Here is an 18613-nt window from a genome sequence, read left to right as displayed (position 1 = left end):
TAATAATAAATGAATGAAGTACTTTTTACTTTTGATACTTCAAAGTTCACTCTGCTATGATAAATATTTTGTTTAACATGGTTTTTCCACATAAAAAGTTCATTCTGAAATTGTTCTCCATGTTTGACTCAGATTAAAAGTCTGTTGTGTGACTGGCAGATGTATCACAATGGTAAACATAGATAGCATCTTTTGTTTGTTTATGTTGCTTGTTAGCTTGTAGCTGGCAGTGGCTGACACAGCGTTAGTGGTTGTAAAACATACAATAATATCTAGCGAGATGATCCAGGGTCCGGTTTACATCCAAAAACTGCACAACCCTACAGTGTTAGCTGTCAAAACGTTTCACTTTGCTAATGACAAGTCCCACACTGCACTCACAAGTCCTCTCTGCGCTGGAGGTTTCAGGTTTCTTTGCAAGTGTTGTTAAGACTTTTTCCTCTTCGACGTGTGTTGCCGTTTTTCGCATCAGACATCATCGGCTTTTGATTTTGTGACATACCGAATCTAGCTTGAGTACGTTTTGAATCATATTTTTAGGGAAGCGCACAGACATTCCCCCGTTCAGTAGAGGAATATAGCACTTCTCCAGCGACAGACTTTGTTACAGATACAAGACAGCATAGTCAAAAGAAAAACACATTTTGAGTGGGTGTTTTTACCTTGCAATGGAGTATTTTTACATTCATCTATTGGTACTTTGACTTAAGCAATTGTAAATAATTCTTCCATAACTGCCCCCTAACAAACCCTTCAGCTTTATGTAGTGGCAGAAGGCCAGAGGTAAGAGAGACGTTGTAATAAAGACGAGCAGATGGAGCGTTTGTGTGACTCACCTTTAACCTTCGACACTATCCACTTCTCTCTGCTTCTGACGTCCTTCTTTGTGTCGTAGTGGTTGATGAACGGGGTGCTGGGATACGTCCCGCTGTACATCCTCTGCCATTTACACGCCTGAGGGAAAACACACAAGTGCATGACGGCATGTGTACGTGTACACACACACACACACACACACACACACACACACACACACACACACACACACACACACACACACACACACACACACACACACACACACACACACACACACACACACACACACACACAAAAGTCACGTACAAAGACGACAAAAACAGATGTGTTGTATTGTATTAAAAACAACATGAGTCACAAAGTCAAACTGCAAAGGAGAGGCAGAGGTTAAGCTTTAATAGAATATCCCTTCTAACTTTAGCTTTCTACTTTACCTTTTTTGAAATATGCATATATTTGGGCATATTTGCCTTTATGTTAATAGTGGATGGTAGACAGGACACTAGAATTATGGGGACCGTAATGAATCCCAACGGCACCAGGAAACAATGTCACCGATTAGATGTTATTGTGTAAGTTAACACGTTTAAGTTATGCACACTTGGTAGACATTCCCATGGGAAAATGAAATCAGGTGATAGAAAAAGATAGACGCCTGACAAAGGTTCATGAAAACTAATAAACTCAGTGCCTTCAGTGTGTGGGAATGGGAATTTCAAAAATATTTCTCCACATTCGGCCTAACGAGTCTCTAGAAGTTGAACCCAAATGAGCAAAACTGAGGAAACGGCTCTCTTATAGCATGCAAGAATCTGGTGTGTGGTAAGATTCAAACTACTTCTGATTTGTAGTGCAACCCATTTAATGTGCCTGGAAATGTTTAACGCCCGTCACCCCGGGGCTTTATTTCATTCTTGAGATCTGTAAATACCTCCTCCTAAAAGCAGTCACATAAAAAAACTGGACAGAGTGAGCTGCTACTCACGTGGCCGAAGTGTCCTCTCCTGGAGCAGTTGTAGCAGTAGACCTGTTGCGTCCGACCCCGGTCCTCGCGCTGATGCCTCGCGGGAAGACCCGCCTTCGTCTGAGTGCAGACGCAGAGAGTGAAAAGGGGGTTCGTTACAAGAATATTCTTTTCTCTCTATAAAAAAAAATTAAATTAATGTGGTGGTGTAACCGTCCATTTGTGTCTCCCTCTTCTCATTCCCATGCTCTCTATTGATACGAGCTGCCGTGTATCGTGCACTGAATATGGGTGCTGATGTAAACCGGTGATTACTGGGTCTGTAGTTAGAGGCCTGTAATGACCCCGTATGATAAGTAACTGTCTGTGTGTGTGTGTGTGTGTGTGTGTGTGTGTGTGTGTGTGTGTGTGTGTTGGACACAGGGTCCCGTCCCCTATGGGCCAGCGTTCTGAAAGCCTTCCATGCTCCAGCGCCCACAGCAAATATACACTGATAAAAAGAGAGAGAGAGAGGAGAAAGGAGAGAGAGAGGAGACACAGGCACAGTGCATTTACTGCTAATGTCTCTCTCTCACACGCACGCACGCACGCACGCGCTCTCTCTCTCTCTCTCTCTCTCTCTCTCTCTCTCTCTCTCTCTCTCTCTCTCTCTCTCTCTCTCTCTCTCAACCCTGATTCCGAGATTACAAATGATTTGCGTCGTTTCTTAAACATAGCTTAGCTAACCGTCCCCTCCTTTTCTTCTCCTCTCCCTCCTCCCTGCTCCCCCCCTCTCTCTTTTCCGCTTGAGTAGTTTTGAGGCAGAAAGGATGAATGCTATTAGAGCATCGCGTCATTATCGGGTCAGGCCGGCTGGGCCCATCTCCATCACAAAGGCCAGGAGATCACAGACCTCTTGCGAGCGTGCGTGTGTGCGCACACACACACACACACACACACACACACACACACACACACACACACACACACACACACACACACACGTGGACCCTAAGGAGATCACAGTCCCCATCTCAAGCACCCCCCTCCCACCCCTCCACCCCCTTGCCCCTCTTCCCATTCATCTTTCATGTAAATTGGCTGTAGGTCTCCCTCCGTCTCTTCCCTTCCTGACCTTGGGCTCATGTTATCTCTGCGTACTCTGATCCAGCACAGACAGAATGAAAGCACCAGAGAGAGGAATGAAATCCCCTCCTACTCTCCCATCAACCTGTGATAGTTGTCTAAAAAAAAAAAAACCTGTGCGTGTGAGGAGTTGTCTGCCTCATACAATATTAATTAACTGAATAAACCTTCATCCCTCTCTCTCATTCCCCGCTCTCTGTTTCCATCCGCCGCTTCCTATCGAGGGGGGGGCATCTAAATTGCTAACAGGGCGAAGGGCCGGTGGGATCGTATCGGTTCGGTGTCTTTGCTCTTTCTTTCTCAGGGGCTTTGGAAGAGTCCTCGAGAGTCTGGCTGCGCGGGGAAAGTCAATATGACTTGGGCGTATTTTCAGAAGGTTTTTTAAAAGATCATTTATGTTTGAGGCTTAGCTTCGACTCTCCTGGCACCAAGCTAATGTTAGTTGGGTGCCTTTCTTCGTAAAAGCCAGAGGTAAGATTTAGGGATCACAACAAAAAGCAAACAACAAATCCGATTCCACTGGCTGCTTCCGTCTTCCCCCAGAACTGAAGAAAAACAGCTTTCTTCTGGCCAGCTCTCAGACCCCTCTCACTCCAGGTCCGCCAAAGAAGAAACAGAAAGTCGACAAGGTCGACAAGCATCTGTTTGAGTCATGTTTAAATTTTTCAAATTGGAAAAAAAACCTTAAATATCTTTTCTTAAACATCAGTTTCTCATTATATCTGAGAAGAGAAGCAGGCTCTGCAGTTGCAAAGTCATGCATTACAGTACTTTACTGTATATTTACAGCGCTTGAATAAACAGCTTTTGACGCCGTTAAGGAGCTTTTGAAATTATACAATTTTAGAATCACCTGTGAAATGCCACAGGTGATTCTAAAATGGAAATCTTGTTTAACGTTGTCGATCTGAGATCTGATCACTTTAACAATCACATTTACTATTGCTGGAGAGAACCCTGTGGTTTGCAGACTGCCACATGTCATAAAGACGGATTATGCTTGAAACCAGGTCCTACAACGTTGTTATCCAACCACGTCTGAAGGCAAGTGGAAGTTTTCATAGCGGTTTCAAACGACCGCTCTTAAAAGGAGCAGTGTGTAGGAATTTAGTGGCATCTAGTGGTGAGGTTGTGGATTGCATCCAACTGAATGCCTCTCTGCTCACTGCTCCATTTCCGAGCTTGTCTAAAACTAAGGTGGCCTTTGGGCAACGTTAAAAAAAACCCCGCAAATGGCTCTTGCTAGAGAGCCAGAGTTTGGTTTGTCCGTTCTGGGTTACTGTAGAAGGACGGCAGTGCAACATGGCGAAGGAATTCGTTCCAGGAATGTTGCTTCCTCACCTCCACGCAGCCGACCAATTGCGGCATGAAGCAGTTTTTTTGTCTGAGAGGTGTGTGTGTGTGTGTATACCTTTCTGTTGCACTTTTAGGGCTACCGTCATGCTTTAAGTTTATGCATAAGACCAAAACTATATGTCTAGTTTATTTCTTTTTATATTTTTTGTCTTTTGTCCACGCCAGATTAAATGACCTTTTCCTGTTTCATTTCAGTGTATCCTTTTGTATTATGTGGTTGCTGTTTATGACAATTAATCAAGTTAAATTAATCAGTTCTACATCTTTCCTGCTTTCCCCCAAAAAGTTAAGCTAACCTCTCCATTCATAAACTGGCTTGACAGACTATTCCTAGCATGGGAGTTTGCATTAAAAATAAACATCTGTGTGTGTGTGTGTGTGTGTTTAACTAACAGGTCTCTGAGTGCAGACACGGCAGGAGAGAGTCTCAACCACTTCCTGCTGATATGACATGGAGAACTTCTGGAGCTGTTCACAGACACTTTGACAGTCAGACAAAAAAAAGGGGACTGAAGCTGGAAGAGGACCGACGGTTTAGGATGTATATGTGTGTGTGTGTGTTTAAGAAAGGTCCTAAGGGCTTCACTGGGTGGACACAGACAACCAGCCATCCGTGGCCTCTCATGCACACACACACACACACACACACACACACACACACACACACACACACACACACACACACACACACACACACACACACACACACACACACACACACACACACACACACACACACACACACACTCTCTCTCTCTCTCTAAGCCCCGCTCTCCTCTGCTCCTTGCCTTAGCTGCTGGTGGCGAAGCCGTGATAATCCTTTGGCCGACACAAAGCTCAGACTGTTACCGACTACAATCTCAAGGAACACACACACACACAGTTATCGAACACAATCCGAGAAGCAAACAGGCTTGTGTGTGTATGTGTAAGAGGGGGGGGGGGGGGTCGGGATCTGAACAGTAATGGGGGGGGGGCTCTGTTTTGCATATGTTATTGCGGCGATGGGGTGAGGTCTGCATAAGTTACTGGAGCCGCGGGGGACCGACTCTGCGTGCTTTTATCATCGGAAACAGCCTCGCAACACAACACGACGACTGGGCTCATACCAAAACAAACACACCCTTGTGGTGCATGAGTGTGTGTATGCAGCATGCCAGTATGTACACATTAGGTTAACGGGCCGGGGGGCGGCAGTTGTGAAATGGCTATAAGGTGAACATGTTTTCAAGGAGAATACGATAAATTACCTAGCGAACTGCCAATCCATTGATTCTTCAGTTGAGATTTTTAACTGTGCAAATGTCCAAAATTGTAAAGAATGTAATTATAGCGTTGGGGGGGGGGGGGGGGTCCTCCAAATAACCAGATGTGATTTCTGCCCCCCTTGTGTCTGCCAGTTCACAAAGACTCAGACCTGAAGCCCTAACCCGGCGCCCTTTCTGCGAGCACTCCTCCCGTGCGCTCTCACTCTCACTCTCTCCCACACTCTCACTCTCTCCCACACCCACACCCACACCCACACACACACAGTGTAATTCCCAGAGGCTCTTCATATCTCCTCCCGTCAGTCAGCCGGTCTGAAAACAATCAGCGGGACTCCTGATTTTCTCTTTAGGAGAAAAAGGAAAAAATGCTCCTGGAATGTCGCGATAATGTGATGCAGGGCGGGTGGGGGGCGGCGGTGGGTTGGCACCTCTGGAGGAACCCCCCTCTCCCTTTTTTGGGAGGTAATCTGGTCAAATCGTGGACGGCGGAACAGAGGATACAAGCTAATCTATTCAGATCTAGGTCCAAGTCATTCAGTTTCTATTCTTAGCTGCTGAGTTCAGAGGCTGCTTTGTGTTCATTCACTTTATAGCCAGCAATTAGACAGAGACCACGCATACGTACTGGAGAGACGGGGATCCAGACGTGTTGTGTACGGATGAACTCTTATGCCCCAGTCGGGATGTTAAACCGTGATTTTACATCGCAGCCAACAAATCACACACAGACCCACACTTCCACACACACATAAAATTCGACACCATCCAGCTAAGCGGAAAGGCACAAAGACCAAGCAAAGCCTGCAAGACCTCTGATAACACTGCACCTGTGTGTGTATGTGGGTGAGCATTTGTGTGTACATTCCTATGTAGTCTATGTGAAGACACCTGTCAAAAACTCCCAAAGGAAGCGTCTGTGGACATTTGTATGTTTCCTTTTACTTTCTCCCCTTTATTTGTTTTATTTATTTATTTGTTTATTTATTTTGCAGGGACAATGCACACCAATCAACAGTGAAACTGTAGGTGAGCCAGAGTTAGCCAGAGAGGCTAGTTTTCATCTGCTGTCCCTGGCCAGATGTTCGAAGGCTGCCTAAAAATCACAAAATTTCAGATAAAATGGAATTAAAATTCATAGATAGACAGTAACGTATAGACAAAACTAATACACATATAAGCAAAAGAAAAGTGTACGACACTAGAGCAGAGCAGAACAAACCCACCTACAGTACAAGCACATATATAACACTGAGACACACAACACACATCAAACATGGAAGATAGCAACACTGAACAAGACAAGTGCACATATAGGCAAAACAAGCAGGACAAGCAGGACAGACAGTACATCAATGCTTGCACACCTGATTGGCAACAAGCCATTGCTTAAGGCTGTGTTTGAATGTTTTGTATGTGTTTTGTGTGCGTATGTGGTGGCAGAGCATTCCATGAGGGAGCTGCCTTCACAGAGAATGTAGATATGCTAAAAGAGCTTGACATATGTGAAATGACACAATCACCTCTTGAAGCAGATCTAGTGAGTCTGCTGCTTTGAGCGCTTTGTTTAATAAAATCACTAAGCGGAGGCGGGGCCATACCATGTAAAAAAAAACTCAAACAACTTTCGTTTTTTCTTTAACGCTCTTACTTATTGTTTTCATTATTGCTGCAGTTCGTTACTTTTTATCATTATGCAATGCTCTGTTATAGGACTGACACTTATTACTTTCATGATAGATTGATTAGCGAAGTACAACCAAACGCTGAATAAAACATTTTTAGGTGACCAAAATGTTACAATTTACTTTCATGAAGTAAAAACCCACTGTGAAAGGGTTCAAGATGAAAGACGAAAACACAGACGATGCTGTGGCAGCGACCTGTCAATCACAAGGTAGCCCCGCCCTAAAGCATACCCTGCTTTATGGTCTATTTGACTCTAATTGGAGCATCATTTACTAAATGAACATCATGCTGTATTGAAGAAGACTTGAAACTAGAGATTGAGACCATAAACTCATGTTTACAATGTTTACTGAGGGAATAAATCAAGTGAAAAGTAGAGTCATTTTCTCATAGACTTCTATACAACCAGAGGAGTCGCCCCCTGATGTACATTGGAGGGAATGCAGGTTTAAGAAACTTTACCATTGGATTCACTTCTCAGCTGCGGAAGCTGTCGCCTGTTACCATCTTGAAATTGCTTTTTTGTCCGATAAACAGTTGAAAAATAAGATGTAAAACAGAGAAAAACTGAAAATAATCCCATTTTAGAAGCTGGTGCAAGCAAATGTTTAGCATTTTTGATTGAAGATTTTTAAAAAATAAAATGAATTGTTTCAGCTCTATTTTATTTGTTTGTTGTTTGAGTTTTAAGTTAAGAGTCCAAAAATGCAGCGTACAAGTGTATGAATTCCATTAAACTGTCATTAAGTGCCATGCTCTGCACTACACTTCCTCACCTGCAGGACTTTCTCTCTTTCATGGCGGCTGCTCGTTTTAATAGAACTAGATTGAAAACACAAAAAAAGCCATGTCCTTACAAATTACATTACAAATGTCCCCTCCCCTGTGTCCTGTGCCGTCAGTGTCTCAGTCTGAGAGAGGATAAAGAAGCGAGAGCCTTTTGACGTGGCGGAGCTGAGAAGACCGGAGAGTCTGCATACTGTACAATGATGAGACAGCAAAAACAGCTCCCTCAATAGATGTGGATTTAAAGGGGGTTTTGAATTGAGTTCATTCTTGTAAGAGGAATGGAAAAAAAAAAGAAAAGAGGTCAGCCAGACAGGGAAGGACAGAAGAAGAAGTGGAAGAAAGGTTGAAACCTTAAACCTGAGATTTCAAGTTCAGCAGTAAGAAGAGAGGACCTAAGAGCGGTGTTAACTCATTGTTATTGGAATTATGGATAATTTGTGAGGTTCAACTATTATGTGAGGCTTTGTCAGAAAAGTGTGGGTCTCAACACAGACGTACAGGTCACCACATTTTATTCTTTTTTTTGTTGCTATTATTATCATAATTGTATAATAAAATATTAGTTGTAGAAAACTAAATACCCACACACTGCCTTCTAATTTCCTCCTGATGATTGATTGAAACAAAAGCTAACCAGAAGTACTGACACTTTAATCTGTCACTTTCTAAACTACACCACTGCTGATAGATATTCTGAAGAGGGACGTTGGGAGGAGAGAAGTTCTTCCCATCTTCCCGTGTGATCAGAGCGCAGTTCTCTGTTTGACCACTGAGGGACACTCTAACACAGCACGCTGACAAGGTCCTTCAACAACAGCCTCACCTGTGGCCGGCTTCCACTGCTGAATGAGACCAGATCAGGTCAGAAAAAACTAACTTGTATTCAAACCAATAAAACAGCTGTGAACAAATTATCTAGTTATTTCTATTAGAAGTCTGTAGAGAAAAAAAATATTTTGGAAACATATCCAGAAATGTACTTTAAGCTACTTTTTTTCTGTAGCTGGTCTCGTCCTGCAATTACAAGTCAACTATAAGGCTTGATCACAAAGATCGTCTCTACAAAGAAGTGAACATTTATCAAAACAACTTTAATGACTAATATGTCTGTGACTGTTATATTGTTTCCTGTTTGTATAATACACATGTCATTAGTTACACAATGGTTGAAATACATAATTCTCTCATTTAAAACAACTTCAGTATTATCAAAAAAAATAATTTTTCCTTCAAAATATCTAAAACTACAATCTGGAAAACATCAACGGCGCACTTCAGACAGAGTTCTGATACACGTTTTGTGTTGTTCCTTAAAATGGTCAAGTATTTACACTTTTAAATGCATATATGAACAAATAAGTACACAACATACCGATTACTGATATTACTCTGAACATCCGGGATGCATTTCAGGAAATAAATCAATGAATTCAGATTTCACTAAGGAACAATTCCCCAACTTAAACGGTGATGCATCCTGCAGCCAAGCTACAGGTGAATATCTGTCCCTTTAAAATGAAATAAAAACTCACAAAAAGTAAATATACAATAACATAATAAATGTAATCTGAGTGGGAGGAGTGTTTCTACGTTTCATAATCTAAGGATGGTACATTTTACACTATAGGATGAGTATGTTCAGGCTGCACTGACATCGCAAAGGAGTTTGTTGTGATACTGAATGACTTTTTGCAAGTGACATATGAACAATTATCTAGTGGAAGAAAAAGACATGAGCCAATCGAATGAGACTAAACATTCGATTGTACATTATGTACATTATAGCACATAATAAATTATGAGCGTTAATTTGAAATGGAAAAAAATCAAGAAGTCTACTGTGTTAAGAAAAGTCATTTTTATATTAACGTGTTCTAAAGACATGTAAATGTATTTCCTTTCCTGAAAAGAGGATTTTAAAAATGGGCAAAACGTCCTAACCTTGGGCACTGACAAAGGCGTGTGTGAATCGAGCACACGGGGAAAAAAGAACCTTCTGGAGACAAAAAGGAATAAAACATACTAAATGGAAAGGGAGAAGAAAAAAAAGCGCAGTGAGGTGAGAAGGAAGGAGTTAAAACGGCTTAATTTCTGTAGTGAACAAAAAAAGGTCACGGACTGTTTTCCACAAGCGCACACACACACACACACACACACACACACACACACACACACACACACCTGTCCTTGAGGAAAAGATCGAGATACACACACACAACCTTGGGGCGGAGGTACCAAAGATCAATAAACACACGCGTACAGGTGTCACCACTGCTATCCAAAGAGCAGCAAATCAATGCTCACACACCGATATACCTGTACCAATCAGCTGCTGTGTGCTCACACACTCACCCTGCTGTCTCCCTCCAGCTGCCCCACCCCTCCTCTCTCTCTCTCTCTCCTTCTCCGGTTGTTACAGAGTAATAGCACATTTCTATATGTATAACAATCGTGTTGAATCTAATGCCACAAGGCCTCTTCTCTGGCACGGCAGGTTGATGACTGATTTGGATTTGACCCACGTTCAGAGTTTTCCAAAATCAAAAGGAGGTAAATTCTCATTTCTAGCGTCCTCGACCGACGCTTCCCGCGGCGGCCACAGGATGGCGCTCTGGTCTTGAGCCGGCCCCGCAGGGTCTCCTGACAACACTCAGAAGAGTGAAAAGTCACATCGACTTCAAATGTGTCATACGATCAGATGCACGCATTTATGCATGATCTCTACGCGCATTAATGCAGCCCCGTGTGCGGACAGCAGGTCGCTCAACTTGAACCGCTCTTCCAGTGTTCGCTGACCGCTCTCCATCCATCCATCCATCCATTCACACCTCACCCTGCTCCTCCCATGTCTGTCCATTTCAAAGTGGCTCTCTTTGCCTTTTGATCATTGGTCAAGAATCTCTCCAAAAAAAAAAAACACGACCACTGTTGAGTTCAAATACATTGAGTACTGTAAAAGACAGAACTGAGGAGAAAAACCCCCCGAAAAGAACCCCCGACAATTTTCTATTCTTTTTTTATTTTGCGTCGAGCAGAGATGCCAATTGTTTGCTGGTTTCAGGCTCAGAATTTGCTGCTTTTCTCTCTGTTTTGTTTTATTGTTATTGGATAAATGTGGGATTTGGGAGTGTTTGTTGAACAACACAACCAATTTGAAGACGTCACCTTGGACATTAGGAACTGGACATTTTTCACTAATTTCGATAATTTTAAAGGCAAAATGATTCGGTGAAATTAAAAAATAAATTAAAAAAATGAAATAATTAAAATAATTATAATTTCTGTCAGTTTCTCTCTTGGCGTATTATTTTTGCATTCCTGTTATTGATCGATTTAATGCACTCAACGTGACATCGCTCCCATTTACAAAGCTGCTCCGATTGCGTTTGAGAACAGACAATTCAAATAGTATTTTGGCATCACTCGCTCAGAGTCAAAGAGCCACGGCTTCTCTCTACAGTCCCCATTTTGCACACAAATAAACAATAAGCAGCAATCCAAAGCAGAAGAGGCATGATGGTTTTGGGCTCGTTGAAAGGCATTCTGGGAGATGAAGGAAAGCGCTAACAACATAAGGCGATGAGGTTGGCTGGCAGAAACACGTATCATGGAAACACATTTTCACCCACTAAACAAAAGCTAGAATGCATGAAGATCATACCAATGACGGGGTGTTTTGGCGTAAACGATATTATGATACAGAAAGACAAGAAAAACCCAAAGATGGAGGTAGGGACCCCGCTGAGAAGGTGTGGGCAGAAGAAAAGGTCAAACAGGGTGTCTGTAGGCGTCTGAGTGAAAGAGAAAGAGAGACTGAGGAAGAGTTGCTTCCCCGAGCAAATCTTTTTGTGTAAATATTACTCTAAACTGTACTGTAAAAAAATGCCTTCACAACCATTATGACACAGACAAGATGAAAATGTAGTGGATACTTCTCTCTCTCACACTCTATATATATATAAATATTGGTAAGAAGTGTGTGTGTGGGGGTATTTGTGTGTGTCCATGTGTGTCAGTATCTTACTTTCTCAGTAAATACCCCGGGGCTTTGTGGTCTATACTGTGTGGTTTGGAGGAGTTTGTTAGTTGAGGGCCAGGTGCAGGCAGACAACACATACACTCAGGGAAGATAAACGGACCCGCGCACGCGCGCACACACACACACACACACACACACACACACACACACACACGATAAATGGACCCAGTAGCAGAGAGGTCTGACAGAATGCCTTTTCACACCTGGCTGAGCCCAGCGGAAGGTGACAGAGTCACATCTCCCAAAGCAAACACACACACACACACACACACACACACACACACACACACACACACACACACACACACACACACACACACACACACACACACACACACACACACACACACACACACACACACACACACACACACACATTGGGGAGTTCAGGGTCATAAGCAGCATCATGAATAAAATGAGGCTGTCTTAAACAGAAGGAGCCCTGTGTATGCGCATGTGTTTGTGTGTGTGTTTGTTTGTTTGTGTATGTGCGAGCCCCTAAAGCCCCCCCACGCCAGTTTGGATCTGTAACGACCTTCTGTTCCCAGTGCTTAAATGGTTTAAATACTTCAATTAGACCTGGGTCACAATCCTCCACCCGTTAAAGCACGCCGTCACACGCAAACACACAAACAAAAAAAGAAGAAGTGGTTTCATGATCTCGCGAGGCCATTGGATAATTCTTTACCGGTGCTTCTTTCGTCGCCAGTCTTTTCCTCTCGTCTAAAACCTCGACAACAACACATATAGCATCCCACCAGTGTTAAACTTAACTCCCATCTTCTCTGCCAGCGTCTCCCCTGGAACTTCTCTGTCCCGTTTCCTCCTCCTCCCTCCCTCCCTACTCCGCCTCCACCCTCCGTCTCTCCCGCCGTGCTACCCAGCGCTAACGATGCTGCCTTTTCATTAGACAGCCCCTGCTAATTAATCTCCATAGAGGAGAGTGACAGACCTCCCCCAACACACACACACACACACACACACACACACACACACACACACACACACACACACACACACACACACACACCAAGATATATGCAAACACACACTTCTTCTTCTTCTTCTCCTCCTCCTCCTCTCTCTCACTCCCTCCCTCCCTCCCTCCCTCCCTCCCTCGTCCCGTGTGGCGTTGGCAGCCCATTTCATGCTTTATCACGTCTTTTAATTGACAAACAAGCTGCTCTTTTCTCTTAGGCTGAGGTCTATATCACCCCCTCGCTCAGATGCACGCACACACACACACACACACACACACACACACACACACACACACACACACACGCACACACACACACACACACACACACACACACACACACAAATGCATACATAAGGAGCCAAGGAAACTAGTTATGTGTTCAGAATTTGGACAAACGCGCACACAAATGGGCAAAAAGCATCCCCGCTGACATATGGCCCATGTGACTGTCACACAGTTTTCTACTCTTTGACACATCGTTTGTGCTCTCTTACGCACTCGCACGCACACACACGCGCACACACACACACACACACACACACACACACACACACACACACACACACACACACACACACACACACACACACACACACACACACACACAAAAAGTGAAACTATAAAAAATAAAAAAGGTAAAGGCCCCCATCACTCAGGGTGCTTCCTTAATCTTATGAGATGTTTATTTCCACCATGGTTCACTCGGCTGCTACAGGGCAACGTCAATACCAATCGCAACTGAATTATTGATTTTGAGTGATTGTGTGACACCTTCAAAGCTTCATGACAAAGCTCATGGACAATACTTTCTTTTGGGTAGCTTCTTTCAGGTAGCCACACGCGTGAATACAAAGGATGTAGACATTGAGGGATACTGCAGGAGGCACAGGGGGAGAGTGATGTGAGGATCAGAACAGTTTAGTTTGTCTTTATCAACTAATATTTGTGCAAATGGACCATATTTTCTTAATTTAAACACTCAGTGAATAAATACAAAGTCTCGTTGGATATCCTTTTTGGTTGAGGGACATTCTGTGAGATTTAAAATCTATTCTGATGAGGCTGGTTCTGCATGAAAAAGATTTAGGAAGTGGAAGTGGGGCAGGGTGAGCTTGCTGCTGGCTTAGTCCCGTCTCCCCCCTCCACCACCACCTTGTTCTTTTACATTGCTCTGCTTTTAATTGGGACTCTGAGCAGAACTACTACGTCCGCTGGGATTTGGATAAATTTGACAGAGGTTGTGTACAAACTCTACATACTGAAAACAAGTAAACTTTGACATAGTGAAGAGTAAACTTCCATATTTATTAGATCTGCCCATGTTAGTACATACCTAAAAGGTTTTGACATATTAAAGTTACCAAACTATGAATATATAATATAATTACCGTATATTGCTTTAGAAGATGTTTTAAAACCTCTGCCACCCGTTACATCTCTGTCCCTGTGAGAAGTTACACTGTTAACGAGTGTCCAAATACTGAAATACAAGGCTCAGAATTACTTTGTTTGTTTTTACTTCCTAAAGGTTTGAGAGAGACCAGAAACGTTGCACCCTGTCCTCTGATCAAGCCCCCTGATGAAAACATAAAGAAGTGTGAAAGCGCCAGGGTGAAAAGCGTGAACAGCGCTAGAGTTTGCTGACGGTGCTGGTTTTGTTGTCGGATACTCACCGTGACGTGATACTGTCTCCAGATCTCCGGACATGCCTGAGGAGAGAGAATAAAACACTTGATACGGTCGTCACACACACATTAAAGTAACAAGAACAGATTCTTCAAAAAGAGGGGAATGAAAATGTCTAAAAGCAACCTGCAGCATGTTTGTGTAACTCTTAGTTGTCAGCGATCTGCATTGGATATTAAAGACGCAATAAACAAAAAACATTTAATGGCATTTGGGCAGATGCTGACGAACAGAGAGAGGGCCAAAGGCAAAGTGAAAAGCAGGCCTTGGTATTGTTTGTTCGCCTCTCCCTCTGTCTCCCACTAACCCTTTATCTAACAGATTTCCCTTCTGTGTGTCTCTCTCTAAAGTCAGTCAGTCAGTCACTCAGACCGTCAGTCAGTTGTTTTTGTCCCACTGTGGCTAAAGCATTATCTCCGGGGCTTCGCCACGCTGTTCCTTAAGCATTCCGACATCCTTTCCCAACAGCCGCCGCTTCCCACTGGGAAATTGAAAATGCCGCTGTCGCCGCGGGCAACAAGATTTATCTACTTACACACCTACTGAGTGAGAGAAAAGGAGAGAAAGAAAGAGAGAGAGAGAGAGAGAGAGAGAGAGAGAGAGAGAGAGAGAGACACAGACAGACAGACAGAGGAAAGGAAGATTTCATGCCTGTCCTGTGCAGAATGTTTAGTTTTCTCTTGCATAGAATAAAAACAGATTATTATCAAAAAATGTGCATGATGCGCAAATTCTTGTCGAAATTATAAAGTGACCATTTGGCTGCAAGTGCCTGTTGAAATCTGTCTTTTTAAGCCTGGTAAACAACGCTGGGCACTTCTTTTCTGGCTTAATCTGAGCAGTTTGGATTTGAATACAGAGATGGGCAAAGATGAATTTTGATAGCTGAATTCTCCTCCACCTCTCATCTAGCTTTCTTTTTTCTTTTTTTTTTTTTTTCTTCCACCACCACCACCACCACACCAGCTCCCCTTCCACTTGCTCTCTCCCTCCAGACCGCCGGGGTAGCGTGTTGTTGTCGAGGGCGACAGGCGAGGCGAGCGACACACTCGCGCTCCGTCAACCGTCTGTCTTTAATGAGAGACACAGAAAGGCCCAGGGGACAGAGACCTGACTCTCTTTTCTCTCTCAAATGCGCACACTAACACATACAGTATCATTTGTGTGAGAAATAAAAGTTATGCGTTCCAAGAAAAGGGTAATTACGAGGACACGCGACTTTGCGCGTCTGTTTGCTGTTGAAAACGATATGCAAAAGAGGAGAAGAGGAAGAGCGAGATGAGCGTGAAGATACGGAGGAAGAGGGGAGGACAGAATGGGGGGAAGAGAGAGAGCGAGAGAGAGAGAGAGAGAAAGAGAGAGAAAGAGAGAGAGAGAAAATGTGCGGTGTGTGTCCTGGTCCCCCCTCTCCCTCTGGTGTTCACCTGGTTACTCATCCATCACACAGAGCACAGTACATGACTGACTGGCAGAGAGAGAGAGAGGGGGGGGGAGAGAAAAAGAAAGAGAGAGAGAGATAGAGAGCGAGATATAGAGAGAGAGAGAGAAAAAGAGAGAGAGAGAAAGAGAGAGAAAAAGAGGAGGGGAGAGAGAGTGAGGCGGGGAGACACAGGCAAGCTCTTACATGCACACAGGGTTTTCCATTCTATGGCATTAGTGTAAATGGGCAAGGTAATGAATGTTGCGGTGGCATAATTGTCATTGATGGTCATTAGATTCACCCTTCACTGCCAACACACACACACACACACACACACACACACACACACACACACACACACACACACACACACACACACACACACACACACACACACACACACACAGCTGGAATATGCAGCATGGCGGAGACATAACTAAGCTGTAATTGCTGAAGTGTATCAATTAATGTGAACAGCGACGTGTGCTGACCCCTGGTCACTCAAATATCACCAAAGTGGGGAAGAGAGAAATGGGGGACAAAATACAACTTCTGTTGTAAAGGCGATTGAAGCTTTGTGAGGTTTACATTCAGCGCTAACGGTTCTTACTACAAGCCGAAGCCCAAAACACACACACACACACACACACACACACACACACACACACACACACACACACACACACACACACTGTGGCTGTTTAGCTGTCCTCGCTCATTCAGTAGCATGACATTGATTTAATTTTAAGCGTTCTTGCTCCTGAAATCTTTCCCTTTTACTAGAAACAGCATGTCTTCATTTCTTGATTCTGTGTTACTCTTTACATTACTCTTGTAAAGGTTTTTTAGCCGTATTATGATGTGTTGGATTTCCCTTGCGTCAAATAGACTGCGTGATTCTCAAAGTGGAGTCAGTAGCACTATGACAGGGGGTCCGAGAAATAATTTGCTTTAAAATAATAAAAATGTGCTATAACATTTAAAAGTGCACATCTACGGATGGGGACGATTCGTGCCTATAAAACAAGCATATAGCGTCCATTAACCCGCCCACGTTAACTTTGGGCCAATAAAAACTACAGGCCTGTGACACATCACGTCACTCCGTCATGAATCAGCCACTTCACTCAGGGTGCAACGAACCGGTCCTGCTGCTGGTTTAGCTTGGCTAATTAGCCTGCTAGCTAGCTAGCGAGCATGGAGAAATATTTGAGTTAGTCCGCATCGTCAAGTGCCGCTACGCCCTAACTAGCTAAATTGAGAAGACAATACGACAGTTATATTGAGTTTGGTTGTATTGAGAAAGGTGAAAATGCGTCATTACTCATGTGTCATGACTCAGGTGCTAGCGAACAAAGCCATGAAGGGCCAGGGTAAAGAGACATCACCGAAACTAGAGATTGAGACCATAAACTCATGTTTACAATGTTTACTGAGGGAATAAATCAAGTGAGAAGTAGAGTCATCTTGTCATAGACTTCTACAGTATATGATCTGACTACTTTTTGCAACCAGAGGAGTCGCCCCCTGATGGCCAGTAGAAAGAATGCAAGTTTAAGACACTTCCGCATTGGCTTCACTTTTCAGAACAGGAGGTTGCCGCCTGTGTCAGCCTGATTTAAAAATAATTTTTTTATCTTAGTAAGTATTTAGGTGGAAAAGTTTTAGGATAGAAATAGCTCCAATGGCATCTAAGAGTACAAATTGCTGTAAGCATAGGTTTAGGTGGTATTGCAATAATGAGGGGGTCCTCGGAAAATCTTATCCCCTATAAGGGTTCTTGAGCCCCAAAAAGTTTGAGAACCTCTGAAATAGACCATATGCCTAACGTGTAGAAAAAAGTTGGGGTCGTCCAACATCAAAGCCGACCTGGAAGCGAATCTCTTCAGCTAGGTTCCAAAATCTTACCGGCAGTCTTCTCAGAGGAGTTGAGGCCGTTTCAGCAGCAGATTGTTGCATGTTCAACACTCACATGTACGTGTCCATATGTTTTTGGCCGTGTGTTTGCCCTGATGAAGGTAAGCCTTCTGATTTGAACTAATAAAAACAAATGCCATACTCACGTCGTAGTAGTGCCCCGTCATGCCACAGCGCTCGCACCGCTTGTACCACAACCGTCTCTCGCTGCAGGAGTTGTAGAAGTGTCCCGGTAGGCCGCAGTTGTTGCAGTGCTTATTAGGACAGCCAATGGCCAGGTGGCCTGGATTGCCACAAAGAAAGCAGGATGCTAACTTCTGCAAAACACACACACACACACACACACACACACACACACACACACACACACACACACACACACACACACACACACACACACACACACACACACACACCACAGTTAGTAGGTTTACGTACTTGTACTCGTCAGTGTGTATAAGCTGTACATGCTGCTGTGCACTGAGTGGAACTGACTTTGGGCTCAGGGCAGTTCTTGGAGAGATGTCCGTTCTTGTTGCAGTTTCTACACTGGACGTTCTTG

The 18613-nt window shown here is 43.7% G+C and overlaps 1 protein-coding gene across 2 annotated transcripts in view; it reads right to left on the bottom strand.

Moving 5' to 3' along the window:
- LOC137868594 (zinc finger CCHC domain-containing protein 7-like) overlaps positions 1 to 18613 on the bottom strand; it is a 51292-nt gene that overhangs the window by 3204 nt on the left and 29475 nt on the right. For both annotated transcript variants that reach the window (XM_068705466.1, XM_068705467.1), the window contains exons 5-9: positions 18547 to 18613; positions 18198 to 18368; positions 14702 to 14737; positions 1805 to 1903; positions 837 to 954 (exon numbers count right to left, since the gene is read on the bottom strand). The exon at positions 18547 to 18613 is cut by the window's right edge and continues 71 nt beyond it. In XM_068705466.1, the coding sequence (XP_068561567.1) occupies positions 837 to 954; positions 1805 to 1903; positions 14702 to 14737; positions 18198 to 18368; positions 18547 to 18613 (491 nt within the window). The remainder of the gene's footprint in view (positions 1 to 836; positions 955 to 1804; positions 1904 to 14701; positions 14738 to 18197; positions 18369 to 18546) is intronic.

The sequence above is a fragment of the Cebidichthys violaceus genome, unplaced genomic scaffold (genome assembly GCF_023349555.1).
Source record: "Cebidichthys violaceus isolate CVI_PGR_0920_01 unplaced genomic scaffold, fCebVio1.0.p SCAF_119, whole genome shotgun sequence".
Taxonomy (NCBI): domain Eukaryota; kingdom Metazoa; phylum Chordata; class Actinopteri; order Perciformes; family Stichaeidae; genus Cebidichthys; species Cebidichthys violaceus.
This window is presented reverse-complemented; position numbering and strand designations above follow the sequence as displayed.